The sequence below is a fragment of the Gorilla gorilla genome, chromosome 7, assembly GCF_029281585.2.
Source record: "Gorilla gorilla gorilla isolate KB3781 chromosome 7, NHGRI_mGorGor1-v2.1_pri, whole genome shotgun sequence".
Taxonomy (NCBI): Eukaryota; Metazoa; Chordata; class Mammalia; order Primates; family Hominidae; genus Gorilla; species Gorilla gorilla.
In genome coordinates, this window is record NC_073231.2 from 81487718 (window position 1) to 81511046 (window position 23329).

General features: G+C 41.0%; 1 protein-coding gene and 1 pseudogene across 1 annotated transcript in view; one reads left to right on the forward strand and one right to left on the reverse strand.

Annotated features, from left to right (window-relative positions):
* Nucleotides 1-368: 368 nt before the first annotated feature.
* IDO2 (indoleamine 2,3-dioxygenase 2) overlaps nucleotides 369-23329 on the reverse strand; it is a 52819-nt gene continuing 29858 nt past the window's right edge. The window contains exons 8-10 of the mRNA XM_055348231.1: nucleotides 10585-10636; nucleotides 2256-2404; nucleotides 369-724 (exon numbers count right to left, since the gene is read on the reverse strand). Coding sequence (XP_055204206.1) covers nucleotides 369-724; nucleotides 2256-2404; nucleotides 10585-10636 — 557 coding nt within the window. The remainder of the gene's footprint in view (nucleotides 725-2255; nucleotides 2405-10584; nucleotides 10637-23329) is intronic.
* Nucleotides 17477-18134, forward strand: LOC109027908 (nuclear transcription factor Y subunit beta-like; annotated as a pseudogene).

The following is a 23329-nucleotide window of genomic DNA, read 5'->3' on the forward strand; positions in this document are numbered from 1 at the left end:
TTTTTAAGAAAATCAACAAGTAATGTATCCCCAGGCAATTTTATCTGATTTTTAATATTTAGATTGGTTTTCTATTACTTGGCAAAGAGAATGGCGTACCGTCACTCCTCTGGGGGTTCTGCATGAGGAAGTATCCATTATACTTGCTGTTTAGCAGTGATCAGGTAGGGAGGGAAAGGCTTGGTCACATCAACTCTCCTTTGTGAAGCCAACAGCTCTCAACAAGCAGAATACAGTGCTCTGTAGAGCAGAAACATGAATAGGGCTGAGATCCTTCCTGGATGATCCCAGGCAGAACCCTGACCCTCATTCTCCAGGCCCACCTGCCCTCCATGGGGGCTCTGCATTGCTGGGTAGAGGGCAGCCTCCTAACCACGTGGGTGAAGGATTGACTCCAAGGTCTTATCCCTGACACTCTTAAGAAAGCTCATAATTGCAGTTCCACCTGTGCCCCTGTCTTTTAAAGCCTGAGGAGGCCCTGGGAGATGGTTTGGCTTCCCATGCTTTGCCTTGGCTGCAGCTGTGATGAGGTATTTGGTGACCATGGTGATGTGATAGCTCCGCAGCTCTGCCAGGGCCTGCACACACTGGTTATAAGCTGTCAGCAAGTGGTCCTGTCCAGAGGACAGGATGTAGTCCCTCAGGGAAGGTGCTGAGTGGATGTCTTCTATGAAGGCCTTATGGGAAGGAGGCATGTAATCCCTCATTCTGTACAGAAAGTCAGCTGAAAGAAACAATACAGCATAATGTCATAGCTCTATGTGGAAATATAGCAGAGCTCGTCTGCTTCTTCTTCTTTTTTATTTTTTTTTCTCTAGATAAGATCTTGCTCTGTTGCCCAGGCTGGAGTGCAGTGGTGTGATCTCAGCTTACTGCCACCTCTGCCCCTGAGTTCAAGTGATCCTCCCACCTCGGTCTTCTGAGTAGCTGAAACTACAGGTGTGCGCCACCACACCCAGCTAATATTTTTTTGTATTCCTTTTAGTAGAGACGGGTTCTTGCTATGTTGCCCAGGCTTGTCTTGAACTCCTGGGCTCAAGAGATCCACCTGCCTCAGACTTCCAAAATGTTGGGATTACAGGCGTGACCCACGGTGCCCAATCTTCTCTGCTTTTTCAGACAAGAATGCACCAGAAACTGTTGCTGGTGTTCTAACTCAAATCTACCTTGGCCCTTTTGTTTGCAGACTTCACGTACTCAAATGTATATTTCTAACAGTTGACAGGAGATGGAGAAGAGGAAACGAAGCAAGAACATCTCAGATGACAGAGTTGGAACTAGATTTGTTTGCCAATGTATAAATATTTACTACACAACAAATGTAAACAAAGTATCCCGTTGGTAGCTGCTGTAAGGAATATCTTCAAATGTAGGACACAAACCCTTGAACTGACTAGCTGAATACTCCGGTGAATTTTGTTTCCTCAGTGCTTTGTTTTGGAGGGAGCACAAGAAAAGGAGAAAGTTATATAAAGCCCGTGAAGGCAAAAAAGACAAAGAATGAGTCACTGTTTTAGTAATAGCCTCTTGAAGCCAAGTGATTTAAAAATCAAATCAATAGATACTTATAGGAAATTCGTTATGGGTTTAATATTATGCATGGTAAGTAAATCAACCATTAACGTCACCAAATGCCAAAATCCATGAAAAATTATGACGGTTTTAGAGAACTGACTTGAATCTATGACACTAAGTTCTGGTGATTCTTTTTCTTCTAATCCAACTTGCAAACTCCATAGTATGAAGTGTCTTTTTGCAACTGTTAAAAACTTAACTTGATCCTGGCAGGTAAGAAAATGAACAATTTCAAGCTTCCAGGGTGATAGATCCCTCTGCTGGTATAAATAGATTTGGCTAGAAGTTGCACCATTTTGTGGGGAAGGACTTTCTTGGAAGAGCCCAGACCTGTTTCCAGCTGGCCCAGACTCACAGCCTTCAAACTCCACATCTCTCCCCCATTTCAGAAAAAGGAAGCTAGTGTCTAAAGATCCAAACCAAAGTGATAGTGAACAGTTGGAAACAGAGCAACATTTTAAGATTTGGAAGTAAAACCCAAGATCAAGCTGAGATCTGATATTCCAATATTAATTGGCTTGACACAAAAACATTGGCAGTCATGCAGTTTCTTGGCTGACAGAGAAGTATAAACTTCATGACATTTTAATTTATATTTGGTTTTATCAATTGGTTAAAAAAAAAAACACCTCTCCTCTTCCTCCCTCTACTGTCAAGGGAAAACAAAATGTCTGACTTACCACTTTCCTTGCTATGACGAATGTCTAAGAACTCATCAAAGGCATGAAGCACTGTGCTCTGAGCTGCACTCCTGCCGGAGTATTTCAGGGGCTCTTGGGAAACTCCTTCATACATCAGCCCTGCAGGCATTGCTGGGTTGTCTTTCCATCTAAGCAAGAGAAAAGTGAGAGAGATGAAAGGGGTGCAGGGAGGTAACGGTATATTTTCTGACATGGAAACTGAGAGTGAATGAGAAAGGGAACATGATTTCAATGGTAATTTTAGGGCGAGGGATTGGGGGTATCTTTGTAGGGTAAGTACTGAAGCATCATCTTCACTCCAGCTTCATAACAAGCTATAAAATCACAGCCCTTTTCTTCCTCATCTAAAGGGTTATTCCAGAGAGGTAAAGGCTATTTAGAGAGGAATTTGTGGCACGGGTCCCAAGACATATTTATTGCACATACTCAGTTATAAAGATGTCCTCAGTGTTGATCAAAAGGCACATTTTAGGGGCTCTGGAAAAATCTTCACTTCCTTTGCTAATCTCAATGTTGATGACCAGATACTTTTTAACTCCGCCAAGTAAAGAGCCTCACAAATATACACAAACACCCACAATTACATACACAGATACACACAAATGAACACACACACACACACACACACCCCTTTGCCCTTCCCTGAAACAGTTAAGAAGTCATCACATTAAACTACCAATTCTGGATATTACTCAACTTTGTAATCTATAACGTACAGATGTTACCTGACTTTGAGGATGCCTTTATCAAATACTTTGTTGACCACAGGTATTGATAATAAGGATGGATAAGAAGAGTAACAGCAGGAAGCACAGAGTAAGCCTGTGCCTCACCAGAGGCTGAAGTCAGGGACATGCAGAAAGGCTGGGACTGGGCTGCCGGCCATGCTCTGTGAAGCAGCTGTTCTCCTCTCCTCCATTCCCTTCCCCCCCTTCCTTCTCCTCTCCTCCCCACCTTTCCTCTCCTTTGTCTTTCTGATTCCTGCTCTTCACTGTTTTCTCTGAGTTCCCCCTCTTTATGCCTCCATCTGTTTTACTTATTTTCCTGTGTCTGACTTTGCATAGTCTTGAACAATCACAATTTGTGGGGGTGACTTTATAATGTGTCCAAAACAAGAACAAGCTCATGTCACATTTGCACCTACCATGCTGTATAGTTTATAAAGCATCTTCACATTCATTTTCTCATTTGACCTCTTGTGTGTACATCAGGACAGATTTTTGGAGTTTTTTTAATACTTCATTTCATAGATAAAGTAACAAAGACTCAAAGCAATTAAGGTTCCAGGGTCATACTGTTAAAGGATGATAGAACCAGAACTTGATCCCCAAACTTGCAATTTTCTGTCTTCATTTTCACAAGAACCCCATATGTGGATTTCCATTTTTACTAAGGAATATCGTCTTTTCCTCCTATAGCCAGAAACAAGCTACTTTCTCTGTTATGAGTTTAAACAGCAGATTCACATTGATGTTGCACATTTTTTTTCTATAATTCTAAAAGTCATTTTGCTCAAGAGAAAGGACATACACACACACCATATACACATACAAAAGCCACAGACAGACTGCTGCGTTTGCTGTTCATGATATTTTTCAAATACTGCTCTGAGGCTGGAAGTGCTGTAAGGAGCCAGGTTGTTTTCACTGGGGGCGCTTTGGGTTGGCTGTGCTACAGCTTTCACTGGATAAACAGCACAGTGGCCTCTGCAATTGGGGCAACATCACTCTGAAAAGAGATGTGGTACAGAAAGCAGTGCAGGGGAATGGTGGGAAGAGGAAAGGAGAGGTTACTGCTGCCAGGTCCTGACAGGCTGCAGCTGTTAGGAGCAAGGCCTCTATCTCAAGCAGATATGGAATTTAATTTTACCTTTGCTATTTATTAACAGTGAGCCTTGGCTTAGTTCATTAACCTCTCTGAGCCTCGGCTTTCTCATCTGAGTAAATTAGTATCTCCCTTATTGGATTATTGTGAGAACTAATTAAAATAATACCTGCCCAGGGCCTGGAACATGTTAAGCATTCAGTGAATACTAGCCATTTTATCATATTCTTTAGAGTGAGTGGGAATCCCGGCTCCCCTTTCATTACTGTGTAACTTTGTACAAATCTTTCTGAGCCTTAGATTTCCAATTTGTATTTGCTTCCTACAGCTGTTGAAAAATAAAATAGGCTCCAGAGAGGTTTTGTGATTTGTCCAATGTTAAGACCCTGGTCTAATAAAGTTGATGAACAACATTTTATGGGGAAGAAACTTGAAAGACATAACTGCTGTTGGGTGATATATGGGCACACATGTTCGGGTTTTTCTTTGTAATCTGGTTGATGGTCTTATGTAGTCATTTGGGGCTTATTCACTAGCTCCTTCCCATCTTGAGTACTGCTAAATGTTGCACTCTCAAAGGGTCAGTCCGTGGACTGCTCACTGCTCTCAATTCCCAGATGGTCTTATCTAGCCTCATAGATTTAGAAAACAACTATATCCCAGCTGGATGGGGTGGCTCATGCCTGTAATCCCAGCACTTTGGGAGGCCCAGGCGGGGAGATCGATTGAGGTCAGGAGTTTGACACCAGCCTGGTCAACATGGTGAAACCCCATTTCCATTAAAAACACAAAAATTAGCCTGGTATGGTGGTGCACACCTGTAGTCCCAGCTACTCGGGAGGCTGAGGCAGGAGTATCGCTTGAACCCAGAGGCAGAGGTTGCAGTGAGCTGAGATTGTGCCATTGCACTCCAGCTTGGGTGAAAGAGCAAGACTGTGTCTCACAAAAAGAAAAAGAAAAGCCTATATCCTGACTATTTACAAATGTAAAAAGCTATTTACACTGATAGCTGGACCACTCCCCTATATTCCAGACCCATACATCCAACTGCCTACTTGATATGACTGTGTCCCCAAACTGATATCCTGATTTCCTTTCTTCTTTGCTAAACCTGTTCCTTCTATAGTCTTCCTCATTGGAGTAAATGATGTCTCTGTTCTTTCAGTGAACCAGGACCCCAAAACCTGCAAATTATCTTTGACTCATATCTTTCCATCAACTTTGATTTCAGTATATATCCAGAATCTGACCATTTCTCAACACCTTTAGCCCTTGTACCCTAGTACAAGCCACCACCCTGGATTGTAATGATAGCTTCTTAAATATTTTCCCTGTTTCCATCTTTATTCTTGGAGTTTATTTCCTACTCAGTCAATACGGAGATGATTTGCAACTGAAGGCAGATCACATTGTTATTCTTTTCAAAACGTGTCAGTGTTGTCCATCTCACTCAGAAAAGAAGCTGACAAAGCTCTACATGATCTGGTCTCTACTGTCACCTCACTCTTTCTCATTCTCCCCTGAGTGTTGCGGCCCTGCTGGCTTCCTGCAGCTCTTCCACCATGACCAACACGCTCCCACCTTAGGGTAATTGCACTTGCCATTCCTTCTTGGCGGCTCACTCCCTCACTTCCTCCAGGTATCTGCTCAAATGTCATAGAGGGCTGTGGCACTCTTGGACCACAATAAACAAGACAATTTGGCCACTACATTCGACAGTCTCTAATACTCTCTATCCTGCTTTCCATTTCTTCATTGTGCTTACCATTGTAATGTATATTGTATGATGCTTTTATTAGATTTACTCGTGTATTAATTGTCCATTCCCCCCACCCACCGCATGAAATGTAAGCTCCAGAGGGGCCAAGTTGAGGGTTGGTTTTACTGCTCTATTTCCAGCACCTAGAACTGACATGGGGTAGGCACTCACTAAATATGTGATAAATGAATGATTTAAAAATAGCATCCTACAAGTATGTATTATGTATCCAGAATATGTAGACCCAAGCATAGTTCTTGAAAGAATGTGGCCAACTTAAAAGAGCCATCCAATGTCTCAAATGGCCAAGAGACATTAATCAATCTGCTTTCAGTGCCTCACCCTGAAGAGGATTTCCACAGTGAAGGTGACAGAGAAAACACCAGCATACAAGTCCAAAAAGATAAAAGAAGCACATCTACTTTCAAAACTCATGTTCTCTAGGTTGGCAATTCTAGTCTGAGGAAGGGAAATTGTGTTTCTTTGAGCAGCCCAAATATTGCTCCCATACATTCTCAGGTCCAAGCTGCTACTGTGAAAAAAGAGGAACTATTTTCCTTTCAAATATCTGTAGGCACAATTATTTTTAGCCTTTCTTGTAGCAACTTTCTAGCAACCCCAAGAAAATGAGAAGTTTTAGTGGGGAAAAAAAAATGAGATGACTTTTTTTTTTTTTGCAAAGGCTAACTTCCTCAAGAAATTGAATGTGAGTGGGAACTAAAGGGAATGAATGTGTCATCTACACATGAAATATCTCCATTCTCCTAAATAAAAATGTTTTTTAAAAAGTAAGCAAAAAGTCCAGGTGTGGTGGCTCATGCCTGTAATCCCAGCACTTTGGGGGACCAAGGTGGGCAGATCACCTGAGGTCAGGAGTTCAAGAACAGCCTGGCCCGCATGGCAAAACCCTGTCTCTACTGAAAATACAAAAATTAGCCAGGCACTGTGGCAGGTGCCTGTAGTCCCAGCTACTTGGGAGGCTGAGGCAGGAGGAACGCTTGAACCTGGGAGGCAGAGGTTGCAGTGAGCCAAGATTGCACCATTGTGCTCCAGCCTGGGCGACAGAGTGAGACCTCCATCTAAAAATAAATAAATAAATAAATATAAATAATAAATCAAAAATAGGATAAATCAAGAACAAAAAAGCAAATTTACATTTTTCAAGACAATGCTAATGGGAATTCTCAGTAATCCAGATATTTTTGTCCATCTACACTTATTAATGCATGTAGGATTCGGTACCGGCCACTTAGCTACATGGGAAATATTTTGAGGGTAAGAAACAGAGGGGAGGCATTTACGTAAATCAAAGATAAAATGTGTCAATGACTCCGAATTTATTTTAATGAAAGTAAAATCACCTTCTAGTACACATCTAATCATGGGGATTTCAGAATATATAGTTCATCCTCATCAGATGCTTCTGACATAAAGGAGAAGTAGAATCAATTTATCCCTTGAAGGATACTGTGGTAGGTATAATTCTAAAAATGGTTTTCCAAGATTCTTATCGTAATTCTTAGAACTATTAGTATTATGCTATAGCATGTCTGTCAGTATGATATATTATGGCAAAGGGGACTTTGCAGGTGTAATTAAGGTTATTAATCAGTTGACCTTGACATAGGGAGTTATCCTGAATTACCTAGGTAAGCTGAATCTAATCACATAAGACCTTTAAAATCAGAGAGTTTTCTCTGGCTAGAGGCAGAAGGAGAGGTGAGAAGGAATCAAAGTGCTAGAAGGATTAGAATTGTCAGTGCTGGCTGGCATGATGGCTCATGCCTGTAATCTCAGCACTTTGGGAGGCCGAAGTGGGAGGATCACTTGAGGTCAGGAGTTCGAGACCAGCCTGGTCAACATGGTGAGACCACATCTCTATGAAAAATACAAAAATCAGCCGGGCTGGTGGCGGGTGCCTGTAATCCCAGCTACTCGGGAGGCTGAGGCAGGAGAATCACTTGAACCCGGGAGATGGAGGTTGTGGTGAGCCGAGATCGTGCCACTGCACTCCAGCCTGGGTGACAAAGAAAGACTCTGTCTCAAAAAAAAAAAAAAAAAAAAAAAAAGTGCCAGTGCTGAGATGGAAAAAAAAAACACATGACAAGGAATACTGGATGCCTCAAGAAGCTGATAGCAGCTCCTGTCTGACTGCCAACAAGGAAACAGATCTCAGTTCTAGAACCACAAAACACTGAATTCTGACAACAACCTAAATGAGTTTTGAAGGGAATTCTTCCCCAGATCTTCAGTTAAGAGCCCAGCCCAATAGATAAATTGACTTCGGCCTTTTGCGACCCTAAATGGAAAAGTCAGTTGAGCTTGCCTATGATTCCGACTTACAGAATTGTGAAACAATGAATGCATATTGTTTTAAGCTGCTAAATTTGTGGTAAATTGTTACATAACAAGGGAAAACATACAGATTTAGAGAGCAATGTGAAGCAAAAAGGGATTTTCCAGAATTGGGGTGCTTCCTAAATCCCAGTCTGTTTCTGCATCTATAGTATAAGCCTGCTATGTGGTAGCATGAAATTTTTTAAAATGGTCCATTTTTCTTTTTCTAATCCTATCAAAGGTATACAGAGAAAGCCTAAATACTAAAACACACTCCCAGCTCCATTTCTGCACCCTTCTTTTTGCTTTCCCTTTCCCCCATAAACCATACACCCATTACTCTCAATCTTGGAAACCTTCTTGCTTCCACTCTGTACCCTCTACAAGGAGGATTCCATCCCCACTCCCTCCCAGGCTGGACTCTGTTTGAAGTGCTTCACACGTCAAACCCACCCAATCTGGAGAAAATACTTAGTATGTGTTGCTACTCTGTCCTTGCACCAATGTAATATAGTAGATTTTTAGCATTTGCATGTCTCTTGCTGTATCCAGACACAGCTTCAGATTATTTCTATTGATAGCACTTCAGGTGTCTCCTAGTTAATAAGATGGCCCACTAGATGATATCTATTTGACATATTCACCTCATCCAGCCATTGCCTCCACCTTTCATTTTTCACTGTTTAAAAATTAAACAAAAACAAACCAGAAACTCTTAATTTCCGAAGTTAACAGGAAGGCAATCTGATTAAAACATGTCAAGGAAGGAATGGCTAATTTGTTTAAGCAAAGAGAGTATCTAAAAGTAGAGTTATAGGCCAGGCGTGGTGGCTTAAGCCTGTAATCCCAACATTTTGGGAGGCCAAGGTGGGCAGATCACCTGAGGTCAGGAGTTCAAGACCAGCCTGACTAATATGGCAATACTCCGTCTCTACTAAAAATACAAGAATTAGCCAGGCTTGGTGGCAGCCACCTGTAATCGCAGCTACTCAGGAGGCTGAGGCAGGAGAGTAGTTTGAATCCAGGAGGCAGAGGTTGCCGTGAGCCAAGATGGCACCACTGCACTCCAGCCTGGGTGAAAAGAGCAAGACTCTGTCTCAAAAATAAAATAAAATAAAATAATAGTAGAGTTCTCTATGTGAAGAAATTTCAAGCCATGTGACAAAAGAAGAGTACTCAGAAAATACTAAAAAAATGGTTTGGGATAGTGTCTGAGTTTGTTCCTGTTGCTACAACAAAATACATTAGACTGGGTAATTTGTAAATACAGATGTTCCTTAATTCACAATGGGTTACATCCTGATAAACCCAATGTAAGTTGAAAATATCATAAGACAAAAAATGCATTTAATACATCTGACCTACCAAACACCTTATCTTAGCCTAGCTGCCCTTAAATGTGCTCAGAACACTTACATTAGCCCACAGTTGGGCAAAATCACCTAACGCAAAGCTTATTTATGTCAACATGTTGAATATGTTGTGGAATTTATTAAATACTGTACCAAATGTGAAAAACAGAATGGTTGTATGGGTACTCAAAGTAGTTTCTACTGAATATGTATGCTTTTGCACCAACATAAAGTCAAAAAATGGTAAGTCAAACCGTATTGAGTTGGGGACTACCCATAACAGAAATGTATTTCTCACAGTTCTGAAGGCTGGGAAGTCCAAGATCAAGGTGCTGGCAAGTTCAGTGTCTGGTGAGGGCCTGGTCTCCACGTCCAAGGTAATGCCTCAACTCCCGTGTCCTCACATAGTGGAAGGGACAAGGAATGGAAGAAAAAAGGAGCAAAAAGGGCCAAGTGAACTCCCTCCAGCCCCTTTATAAGGGCATTAGTTCCACTCATGGGGATTGTCTTCTCCTCTCAGAGGAGACATAATCACCTCCCAGAGAACCCACCTTCGAATACCTCACCATCACAATTAGGTTTTAACATATGAATTTTGGAGGGACACATTCATTCAAACCATAGCGTAGCTCTTCCAGGAACTTTAGAAGAAAGCTTCGATGCTATCCAACTCTATACTACACTCCTCAGCCTTCTACCTGCCTTAATAACAAGAAGAAAAAGTAGATGTAAGTGATAGAACTGTGTGAGTGACATACTGTCTTTTTCTTCTTCTGTCATTGAGCTAGGATTCTAAGAAAAGTGAATATAAATGGATCTGAACTGCCTAGGAACAAACACTCTTAACTGAAATATTTAGCCCTCAGTGTTATTTGTTGTGCAGATGGTATCCCACTTCTTTTACCTGAGAGTGGATCCCTAGCAAGAGTAACTTGGTATGTTTCTTACGCTAGGAAGCTTCTGTCTCTTCATCCCCTTATACATTCAGTCAATGCTACAGAGACTTCACACAGGAAAACAACTGAACTATACTTACCCAGAGAGAAAGATCCGGATGACTGCATAAAATATGTCTGGATCTACATAATCTGGAGAAGCAATCAAAATGTGAACTTTACTACAGGCAAAGAAAGCAATTGGTTACATGTGCATGGGCCCTGCTGCTGTCCCGGAGTTCCTTCCCTATCTGATATGCATGGAGACCTGGAATGAAAGCTGCAGTAACGGGGGATAGAATGTTCTCTTCTGCAGTTGCCCTCATGGGTGCTCCCGGAACTTCTAAACTATTCCATATGTTGCCCTTTGCTATTTGTGGTTCTTCCTTTCTCTGTACTTAATAATAACAACAAAAAAGAGAACAAGGCCATCTTTTAAAATTTCGTAATTTAAACAGGCAATGTTTGAGAAAATGAAGGAAGGGAAAAGAAGAAAAGCAGAGAGAATTACCTCTCTCAAGGTTTTCACAAGAGATGAAAACTAAATTCAGCGATGCTTAACTGAAAGTCTGAATATTCAGTGAAGGATACAAGAGCGGAGCAAGTGTCCCTTGCCCAGGGATTGCCACACTAGGTCAGAGACAGGTTCACTTAGCTTCATGTTTAGCTACCTTCATTAATATAAACAACTATTTTTGATCTATTCCAATGTTTGAGGATAACTGATTCTTCCAGTTTACTAACTTGTATGTAAGGAAGCCTGCCCTCTTATTTGTACCAAATTTCTTTTCATCAACTTTTGAAGGTTGTTCTATTGTTTTCAGGTAGTGGGACCCCTCTGAATTCTGTCACCTGGCATATGCCTATCTTACTGAGATCACTGTGTCTCTGTTTCTGAGATTATCTATCTATCTATCTATCTGTCTGTCTGTCTGTCTGTCTATCTATCTATCTATCTCTGTCTAATCTATCTACATCTTTATGTGAGGCCTAAATAACAACATCTATTTATCGTCTATCTATCTATCTATCTATCTATCTATCTATCATCTATCTACCTATCTATCTACCTATTTATCTACATCTTTTATGTGAGACCTAAATAATAACATCTCCATACCATCAACTTCCTTTTCCAACCAACATACATAGTCTTTGATCCTATTTCTTCTTCCTGCTCCCTAATTTCTCTGAAGCGTCCATGAGCCTGGGTGACTCATGTCTTCCTTCAGCCTCCAGCCCTTCAGATGCTCCTTGGTGGTGTCACATTCTGTCTGCTTACATGTGACAATGCCCCATGCGCTAGATTTTTACTGGGTCCTATTTCTACGTCTTTTTTATTTGATGCTGTCTTTTCACCAATACTGCTAAGACACTACTACTTTTTGCTGAAGCAGAATGACAGGTGATACTTTAATATTTTGCCCAACTTAACATATTAAAGAAGGAAAAGTGAAATGACCATTTCAATAGGTGTGAAATATCTTCTATGTAAAATGATTTCAATAGATGTAAAAAAAATCCACTCGTGATGAAAACAAACATGCAGAAAACTTCAGCTAATTAGGAATAAGAGATGTTCTTAAATGGATAAAAGGAATCCACAGAAAGCCTATGGTGCGTATTATACTTAACAGTGAAATAGTAAAAGCAATCTTTTTTCAAATGTGAAACTAAACAAGGATCAGCACTTCCACTCAATACTGTGTTAAAGGTCCTAGCCAGGAGAATAAGAAAAAAATTATTAAAAAGAAATAAAAGTTGTAAATTTTATAAATGAAGAAGCAAAGCATGCTACTCAAACAATATGATTTATAAATAGAAAACACATATAATCTACTGATAATTATTAGAATGAATAATAGTGTTTACCAAGGCGCTAGACTTAAGGTTAATATTCAAATATCAACATCATTTTTGAAACTGGCAATGAACAGGTAAGAGGCAGGTAAATAGACACCATATTTATTAGAAACAAAAATATCAAGTAGCTATGAATAAAGCGGAAGATAGGTAAGCCCTTTATCTTGAAAGAAATTGAAGAAAAACTAGTAAATGAAAGGATATATTCTCTTTTTTTCATTTGTTTTAATTTTTTTTTTTTTTTTTTTTTTGAGATGGAGTCTCACTCTGTCACCCAGGCTGGAGTGCAATGGCATGATCTTGGCTCATTGCAACCTCCGCCTCCTGGGTTCAAGCAATTCTCCTGCCTCAGCATCCTGAGTAGCTGGGACTACAGGCATGTGTCACCACACCTGGATAATTCTTGGGTTTTTAGTAGAGATGGGACTTTGCCATGTTGGCCAGGCTGGTCTCAAACTCCTGACCTCAGGTGATCCACCCGCCTTGGCCTCCTGAAGGGATATGCTCTCTTATACCATGTTCATGGACAGGAAAACTCAATATGAATACCTAAAAGAAGAAATCTATTGAAGAGAAGAGCTCTCTGTCTGGATATATTTCAGGCCATGTGACAAAAGAATATTGAGCCATATGAAGAAATCATTTGAGGTGTTTTATCCAGGAATTTTAGTTATTATTTTATGCTATTCTCTGCCTCTCTTTTTGCCTTATTCATAATACAGAAATATTGAATAGATAATCAAAATCAAGTCATTTTTCTCCAAATTAATGTAGACATTTAATAAAATTTGTACAAAATTTCCAACATAGATATTTATTTTATTTATTTATTTATTTTTGGAGATGGAGTCTCACTCTGTCACCCAGACTGGAGTACAGTGGCATGATCATGGCTCACTGCACCCCCCGCCTGCCGGGTTCAAGCGATTCTCCTGCCTCAGCCTCCTGAGTAGCTAGAATTCAAGTGCCCAACGTCCAGCTAATTTTTGTGTTTTTAGTAGAGATGGGGTTTCGTCAGGCTGGTCTCCAACTCCTGACCTCAAGTGATCTGCCCTCCTCAGCCTCCCAAAGTGCTGGGATTACAGGCGTGAGCCACCGTGCCCAGCTCCAACATAGATTTTTAAAATGCAACTTGACTAGATGATTCTAACAGTCTATATGAAGGTCTTAGTCCAGGATAGCACAAGCGATGCTGGAGGAGAAAAGCAAGGTGACGGGGTTTGCTCTACTTGAAAATGAGGAATACCACAAGGCTAGAGTTTTTAAGGCAGATGATATTGTTGCAGGAAAAGACAGTCAATGAAACAGAACAGAGAGCCTAGAAAACACACCTATTCATTTTAGAAAATCTGACATAAGACTGTGCTAATACTGCAGGTTTGTTCTTATCCATAGAAGGGAAATAGAATTTATTTCTCATCTCATACTACTTACAGATAATTATAAGTAGCAAGTAGTAATTATATGTGAATTAAAAACTAAAAAGTGAAAGACAAAACAACTTTAGAAGAAAATACATAAAAATGTATTTATGGGCCAGGCATGGTGGTTCACACCTATAATCCCAGCACTTTGGGAGGCTGAGACAGGTGGATCACTTGAAGTCAGGAGTTTGAGACCAGCCTGGCCAACATGATGAAATCCTGTCTCCACTAAAAATACAAAAATTAGACTGGTGTGGTGGCACATGCTTATTATCACAGCTACTTGGGAGGCTGAGGCAGGAGAATTGCTGAACCCAGGAGGCAGAGGTTGCAGTGAGCTGAGATCAAGCCACTGCACTCCAGCCTGGACAACAAAGCGATATTCTGTCTCAACAACAACAAAAAAGTACTTATGACTTATGATGATGGGATAATTTCTTATTCAAGACCTCTTAAACCACAGACTTTCACAAATGATTACAAGTTGGCTATATTTAAATTAAGAACTTTTACTTTCAAAAGGCATAAGACAAACCATAAAAAATGCAACACATACAATTAACAAAAATCAGCCTTCAGAGTGTACAAAAAACATTAAAAAAAACAAGTAAAATAAAAGCCTAATTAGTATAAAAATGAGGGAAGATGGCTGGGCGCAGTGGCTCACTCCTGTAATCCCAGCACTTTGGGAGGCCGAGGCAGGCAGATCACAAGGTCAGGAGTTTGAGACCAGTCTGGCCAACATAGTGAAACCCAATCTCTACTAAAAATACAAAAATTAGCTGGGCATGGTGGTGCATGCCTGTAGTCCCAGCTACTCTGAAGGCTGAGGCAGGAGAATTGCTCGAACCCGGGAAGTGGAGGTTGTGGTGAGCCAAGATCGCGCCACTGCACTCTAGCCTGCAACAGAGCGAGACTCTGCCTAAAAAAAAAAAAAAAAAAAATGAGGAAAGCCACATATTTTACAGAAAATAGGCACGAATGGTGAGTACCTGTTTACACAGAGAGAGAGAGAAAGAAAGAAGAGATTGTTAACTCATCAGAAATCAGGGAAATCAGCTGGCCACAGTGGCACACGCCTATAATCAATCTCGGTACTTTGAAAGGCCAAGGTGGGAGGATCATTTGAAGCCAGGAGTTCAAGACCAGCCTGGGCCATGTAGCGAGACCTTGTTTCTACATAAAAATAATTTTTTAAAAATTTAAAAAGGAAATCAGAGAAATGCAAAGTAAAACCATGATGAAGCACCACTATACACCTATCAGACAGGCAATAAACAAATAAACAAAAGACTGAATGAATGAATTAGTGAATGAAGAAATGAAGTTGACAAAACTAAATGTGATGGGGAGGTGGAATTTCAACTTAGTTCAAACATTGTGAAGAACAATTTGGTGTTGGCCAATAAAACTAAAGATGAATGTAAAGTCCTGTTGAACAATTCAACTCCCTGGTGTCCACCCTACAGAAAACCTGAAATATGTAAACTTGTAGCTATGGGCATGAATATATGTAATGACATTGCTTTTCATAGCAAAACAAACAAACTCAAAACAAACAAACAGAAATAAGTGCAGAATAAGTAAATTGTAGTCTATTTGTACAAAACGCTGCTATATAGTGGTGAAAATGTGCTATATCTATATGACCAATGTGAATGACCCTTAGTGAAATAGGGAAATTGCAGGAAGAAATTCATACATTTTAATTCTTTTTAGACAAGGTTCAAAACCCTACAAAACAAAATAATATATCATGATAATATGCTGTTTAGGAACACTTTTTTTTTTTTTTGAAGATGGAGTCTCACTCTGTTGCCACGCTGGAGTGCAGTGGCACGATCTCAGCTCACTGCAACCTCCACCTCCTGGGTTCAAGCGATCCTCCTGCCTCAGCCTCCTGAGTAACTAGCACTACAGGCATGCCACTACGCCCAGCTAGTTTTTGTATTTTTAGGAGAGACATGGTTTCATCATATTGGCCAGGATGGTCTCAATCTCTTGACCTCATGATCCGACCACCTCAGCCTCCCAGAGTGCTGGGATTACAGGTGTGATCCACCAAGCCCGGACAGGAATACTTACTTTTTTAATAGTGAAAGTATACTGGATGTTTTATAATCACCTTAAATTAAATGTCTTTAAAAAATTATCTTTGATTATTTTTAAAGAAATTAATTTATGAAGTCTAGGTAAGACATGCATTTGGCACACAATTTATGAAGTTCAACAAGGTATCTAATGAGAAGTATGCTTTCCTCCCATTCCTGACCCCAGCAATCAATTCCTCTCACCGAAAGTATCCCATGGTCACTGGCTGCCTCTGGTGAATGTTTACGGAGAATATTCTCAGATTGGCTATTGGGCAAGACTTCTAAAGCTTACAATTGACCTTTCTTCTCATCCTCTTGAGGAAGAAAATAAAAAGTTTAACAATTTTGGCCAGGCGTGGTGGCTCCCGCCTGTAATCCTAGCACTTTGGGAGACCAAGGTGGTGGATGACCTGAGGTCAAGAGTTTGAGACCAGCCTGGCCAACACAGTGAAATCCTGTTTCTACTAAAAATACAAAAATTAGTTGTGCATGTTGGCAGGTGCCTGTAAAAATAAAAAGTTTAAAAATTGTGGCCAGGCGTGGTGGCTCAGGCCTGTAATCTTAGCACTTTGGGAGACTGAGGCGGGTGGATCACCTGAAGTCAAGAGTTTGAGACCAGCCTGGCCAACATAGTGAAATCCTATTTCTACTAAAAATACAAAAATTAGCCTGGCGTGTTGGCAGGTGCCTGTAATCCCAGCTACTCGGTAGGCTGAGGCAGGAGAATCGCTTGAACCGAGAGGCAGAGGTTGTATTGAGCCAAGATTGCACCACTGCACTCCAGCCTGGGCAACAGAGGAAGACTCCATCTCAAAAAAAAAAAAAAAAAAAAAGAAGCAGCAGAATGAAGCCCAAGGCCAATAAATTGAGCAACCCAAAAAGTAGACAGATACAGAGAAACAGGTACACATAGTCAGGGGAGAAAGATAAACCGACAGCTAACATCTCAATAGCAACCATGGAAACCAGAAGCTTTTGTACTGATATATTCAATATCTAAAAGAATATAGCTGCTAGCAAAAATATCCTTCAGGAATTGAGGAGAAATAAGGCAACTTTTAGAGGGGAGAGTTTACCACCAGCAGACACTCACTAGAGGAAGTCTTAAAGGATGTACTGAAGGAATTTCTAAAGGAGTGAGGACAAACTTTAGAAGCATTAACATGGGGCTGGGCATGGTGGCTCACGCCTGTAATCCTAGCACTTTGGGAAGCTGAGGAAGGTGGATTTCCTGAGCTCAGGAGTTTGACACCAGCCTTGGCAACATGGCAAAACCCCGTCTCTACTAAAAATACAAAAAAATTACTGGGGTGTGATGGTGCGCACCTGTAATCTCAGCTACTTGGGAAGTTGAGGCACGAGAATTGCTTGAACCAGGGAGGCAGAGGTTGTAGTGAGCCGAGATCATAGCATTGCACTCCAGCCTGAGTGACAGAATGAGACTCTGTCAAAAAAAAAAAAAAAATGAAGAATAAAAAAAGCATTAACATGGGAGGGAGGGGAGTCTGAGTCCTGCAAACAGAGCTCCACACTGGAACTGATTCCCTTGCAGTTATTTTCTGTCCAACCAAACAGCTGATCAGACATGGGAGCCAGCCAGAGCTGCACTGGAGATGAATGGGGACTGCTGTATGACACGTGCTTCTGCACGGGGAATTTCCGAAGACTGCACTGGAGGAGTCATTATGTTATAGAGCCTCATGATGACAGTGAGGACAGCATGAATGGTCATGAAGATACAAAAAATGTATATTTTGTTCAAATATACATTTTTCAAAAGAAAGTTGCAGAGAACAAAATATATATTTTTTGATTGCACATGTCACTAGGATAATGAAACATGCCATATCTCAAATGGGAAATGGCCAAGAAAGTGTTAAACAACGTGTACGTGTGTTCATCAGCTTTATAACACCTGAGGCAAGTGAAAGATGCCCCCAAGAGAAACGGAAATGGCCAGTGGAGAGGATTTTCACTTTGCCATGTCTACCATAGGCTTCGACAGTTATGTGGAACCTCTGAAATTATCCCTCAGAAACTCAGAAAGGCTGTGAAAGGAGAGAAGGGACTTGGTGGAGAAGTCAGAGCTACAGATGGGCTAAGTGAGGAGCTCACAGAATAGGCATTTGCTAGCCAGTCACCAGCCGGCTTCATACCTGCTGCTGGGCAACAACAAATGTTATGACTTATGTACCACCATCGCAAGAGATTTCTGGTGTTCAACAAATTCTGTTTCCATGCTCTGAAGAAATGATGGGATGGGGAGTGTAGGGAAGTGAGAGTGTGTGATTCTGGAATAGAAATATCAGAAGACAACGACTGGTGAAAATGTGTCCCTTTGTGTATTAAGTAGCTGTAATGTAACTTCCTGATGTTTGGCTAGTTGAGGTGTTAATTCTGACTACAGAATCTTTTTCATAAAAGACATTTATTTATTTATTTATTTATTTATTTATTTATTGAGACAGGGTCTCACTCTGTCCCTAGGCTTCAGTGCAATGGTGTGGCCTTGGCTCATTGCAGCCTTGAGGTGCATCCTCCCACCTCAGCCTCCTGGGTAGCTGGAACCACAGGCGCTCACCACCATTCCCATCTAATTTTTGTATTTTTTTGTAGAGATGGGGTTTTGCTATGTTGCCCAGGCTGGTCTCAAACTCCTGGGCTCAAGCGATCCTGCCTTGGCCTCCCAAAGTGCTTGGATTACAGGTGTGAGCCACCGCATCTGGCAATGATTTTTTTTTTTTTTGCTTTGGATTTTAAAAGTATAAAATATTTTTATTTCCTAGGAGAGTTTATTCTTCCCTAAGACTCCTGCATGTATTGTATATTACAATTTATTACTGTCAGAAATTTGTAGACAGTTTCTTATTTTCATATTGAGTCATGCCACTTTTGTAATTCAGGAAGCAGCTGGGTTAATTCATAAAGTCTGCCCTTTTAATAAAATATAATGGTAGAGTTCATTTTGAATGCAAGTTGCTTGTATTACGGATTTGTATTTGTCTTGGTTATATATCTTGCATGATAGTTTAGCTAGAGTTTTAGCATTTACTGTATTTATTAAAATGATTTCTTTTGTAAAGCATTCATAGCTTGAGCAGCACCATTTTTCAACAGTGTAACTGAGTAAGTGTGAATGCAGAAGAAAATATTGTCTGCCCTATTAAACTTGGTGCCAATTAGCGGCGTTTACAATGTTCATTGTGCCTGTTAACGTAGTTTTAGTTGTTGGAGCTTTTGTTAACACTAGACTTGTTTTTGAGTTACATTATTAAGAGTGTTGGAATTCATTTAAGTTTAATGTAGTTCTAGTGCTTGTAAAATGGTGCCCTTTCATTTAGTATAATTTTTTTGAAACCGTATCTTCAAGTACTATATTATTATCCTTCAGAAGAATTTCAGGCTGGATGCGGTGGCTCATGCCTGTAATTCCCAGCTGTAGGGGCCAGCCCTACAGGGTCTGTGGGTTTTTCTCCTCTTGTGCGGAGACAAGAGATCGTAGAAATAAAGACACAAGACAAAGAGATAGAATAAAAGACGGCTGGGCCCGGGGGACCACTACCACCAAGATGCGGAGACAGGTAGTGGCCCCAAATGCCAGATTGAGCTGTTATTTATTAGATACAAGGCAAGGGGCAGGGTAAGGAGTATGAGTCCTCTCCAATGACAGGTAAGGTCACGCAAGTCACGTGTCCACTGGACAGGGGACCCTTCCCTGTTTGGCAGCTGAGGCGGAGAGAGGGAGGTGACAGCTTACGCCATTACTTCTGCATTTCAAAGACTTTTAGTACTTTCACTAATTCTGCTACTGCTATCTAAAAGGAGGAGCCAGGTGTTCAGGGTGGAACATGAAAACGGACTAGGAGCGTGACCTCTGAAGCACAGCATCACAGGGAGACGGTTAGGCCTCCAGATGACTGCAGGCAGGCCTGACTCATGTCAGGCCCTCCACAAGAAGTGGTGGAGCAGAGTCTTCTCCAACTCCCCCGGGGAAAGGGAGACTCCCTTTCCCGGTCTGCTAAGTAACGAGCGCCTTTTCTTTTTTTTTTTTTTTTTTTTTTCTCTTAGGTATAAAGTTTATTGAGATTTTTATATAGCAATGAAAATAAGCATGACATATCTCAGATCTATAGGAAATCAGGGAAGATTAAACAAAAATAAAAAGTATATTTAAAAAGAGTGCCTTTTCTAGGCACTGGCGCTACCGCTAGACCACGGTAGGCGACAGGCATCTTCCCAGACGCTGGCGTTACCGCTAGACCAAGAAGCCCTCTAGTGGCCCTGTCCGGGCATAACAGAAGGCTCACACTTGTCTTCTGGTCACTTCTCACCCTGTCCCTTTAGCTCCTATCTCTGTATGGCCTGGTTTTTCCTAGGTTATAATTGTAGAGCAAAGATTATTATAATACTGGAATAAAGAGTAGTGCTACAAACTAATGAAGAATGATATTCATATGTAATCATATCTATAATCTATTTCTAGTATAACTATTCTTATTCTATATATTTTCCTCATTATACTGGAACAGCTCGTGCCCTCTGTCTCTTGCCTTGGCACCTGGGTGGCTTGCCGCCCACACCCAGAACTTTGGGAGGCTGAGGCAGGTGGATCACTTGAGGTCAGGAGTTAGAGACTAGCCTGGCCAACATGGTGAAACCCCATCCCTAGTAAAAACACAAAAAATTATCCGGGCGTGGTGGCATGCACCTGTAATCCCAGTTACTTGGGAGGCTGAGGCAGGAGAATTGCTTGAACCTGGGAGGCAGAGGTTGCAGTGAGCCGAGATCACGCCACTGCACTCCAGCCTGGGCAACAGAGCAAGACTCCATCTCAAAAAAAAAAGAAGAAGAAGAAGAAGAAAAAGAATTTTATAGGCTGATGGTAAATGTCCTCATTTTGCCTTTTAATTGAAATGTTAAGGTTCCTGTTATACCATCAGGCATCATTGTGTGTACAGACCTTTTGCATGAGTGAGTGAATGGCTGGAGAAGCGAGCGAGGGCTATGAACAGTGTGAATAGAGGCCGTCAACTACTAGTGTGCTCTTGATCTTTGCAGTAAACTAAGCTTAGATAATATAACATCATATAATTTTTTAGTATTTACTTTGGTTGTTTCTTTTTTAAAGTGAGGAGTTGTATTTTCCCAATTATTCTTTTGGTGTTAATTAATCTGAAGGTTTTTTTAAATGGTTAATATTAAAAATTGCTATTATGCAGTCTGCCTAAAAGGAAGTTTGAGTAAATGTCATTTCTGAAGGATACCCCAGTTTATAAGGTAGGAACAATTTCCCAGATTCAGGCTGAACAGAGACATTTACTCTGCCAGAAGGACCCTCTGGGGCATATTTGGGCTAATCGGAGTTTAGTAACTTCCTCACTTTCTAACCCTATTTAAAAAATAATCAGTCCAGGCGTGGTGGCTCACGCCTGTAATCCCAGCACTTTGGGAGGCCGAGGTGGGCAGATCACCTAAGGTCAGGAGTTCGAGACCAGCCTGACCAACATGGAGAAACCCCATCTCTACTAAAAATACAAAATCAGCCGGGCGTGGTGGCACACGCCTATAATCCCAGCTACTCGGGAGGCTGAGGCAGAAGAATCACTTAAACCTGGGACGCAGAGGTTGTGGTGAGCCGAGACGGTGCCATTGCACCCCAGCCTGGGCAACAAGAGCGAAACTCCATCTCAAAAAAAAAAAGAAAGAAAGAAAGAAAAAGAAACAATCTTCATTATAGAAAATTCAAATTGAAAAGAAGGAGGGAAGAAGTTAAGCAAAATCAACTATCATCCTCTGTGTTGAAATAATCAACGTAAATATTTTAATAAATATCATTTGTCCTTTTATTTTGCTAAATATGTATATTTTTATTAAAATGCACTCATATTATGCAAGTTATGTAGCCTGCTTTTTTCACTTAACAATATATTGTGAACATCTTTTATTTATTTATTTTTCTGGGGACAGAGTCTCACTCTGTCGCCCAGGCTGGAGTGCAGTGGCAGGATCTAGGCTCACTGCAACTTCCATCTCCCAGGTTCAAGTGATTCTCCTGCCTCAGCCTCCTGAGTAGCTGGGATTACAGGCATGTGCCACCATGCCCAGCTAATTTTTGTGTTTTTACTAGAGATGGGGTTTCACCACATTGGCTACCCTGCCCTCGAACTACTGACCTCGTGTGATCCACCCGCCTCTTCCTCTCAGTGTGCTGGGATTACAGGCTTCAGCCACCAGGTCTGGCCTGTGAACATCTTTTCTAGGTCAAAAAGAAAAATAAAGAGATGTTTGTATGATTTTATTATCATATAGAATTTATTAAAGAAGAATCTCAGTGTTAATTACTTTCCAATTGAGTTTAGACAAAATAAGTTCACAGGCTGAGATGGAAAATTCCTTCCATGAAATCAAGTGAACTAATGAGAAAGGAACAGTAGCAGAAGTTCACACTACAGCTTAGCCCCAATTTACTCAAAAAGAAACCTGATTTAAATGCATACACTAAACGGTTAGGAAGAAACCCTTCGACTCCACATTACTGCTAAAAGAAAAAATTCTTAACACTGCCAATGCGCCGATGGGTCAAGCAAAAGCTGGAAATTCTGTTAATTTGGAAGTAAATAAAGGCAAACATTTCCATGGCTTTTTGGGGAGAAAAATATCCTTCACCTTTTCCAAGAAGAACATTACTTCCTAGAGAACAGGGGCGATCAGTAAGCATGCCAAAAAAAGAAGAAAAAAAAAAAAACACATGTCTTAATAATCTCAACACTTGAAAGTCTGAAAATAGTTTAACCTTCCAATGAGTCAGAAAGCTCAGATCTGGCTGAGTCGCTGGAAACCAGCTCCAAAGAAGGACTGGATGCAGACACGCACGGTTGACAGGCAGCAGGCAGTGGCAGACTGACATAGATATGGTTATGTTTCTAGTACCATGTGGACTTCTGCCTTATGGGGGCAGATTATGAAAATAGACCGGGCTGGTTCTGTCTTCCACTCAGAAGTGAGCACTTTACAAAACTGAGAAAAGCTGGGCAAAGGACTAGTGACTCAGGTACCAGGAGGGTGGCTCTCCAAAACGCTACTGCAGTCTGCAACAGGCATCTTCTACTCAGCCCTGAGTGTGAAGGGTTCTACGTGCCTGGAAAGGAAGTATTTATGGATGAAGGGATTAGAGCTCATGACTCTTGCTAAAGCTGGGCTCTGAAAGAAGCAATTGTTTGGTACGCTCCATTTTGGGGAATGGAAGCAGAGGGAAAAAGTCCAGACAAGCTCTATTTATCACGCAGAAGAAAGTTTATCATTACAAACCAGAGACAATGACTGGAGCATTCAGGTGATTCCTTAAATCTTGCAGTTCTAGTGTTTGTTACTATTTTTATAACTTTATTTCTCGTGGTTACTATTGCTGCATAGAAACCACTCCAAACATAGGGGTGTGAAAAAACCACTATATTCTGTTGATGGGG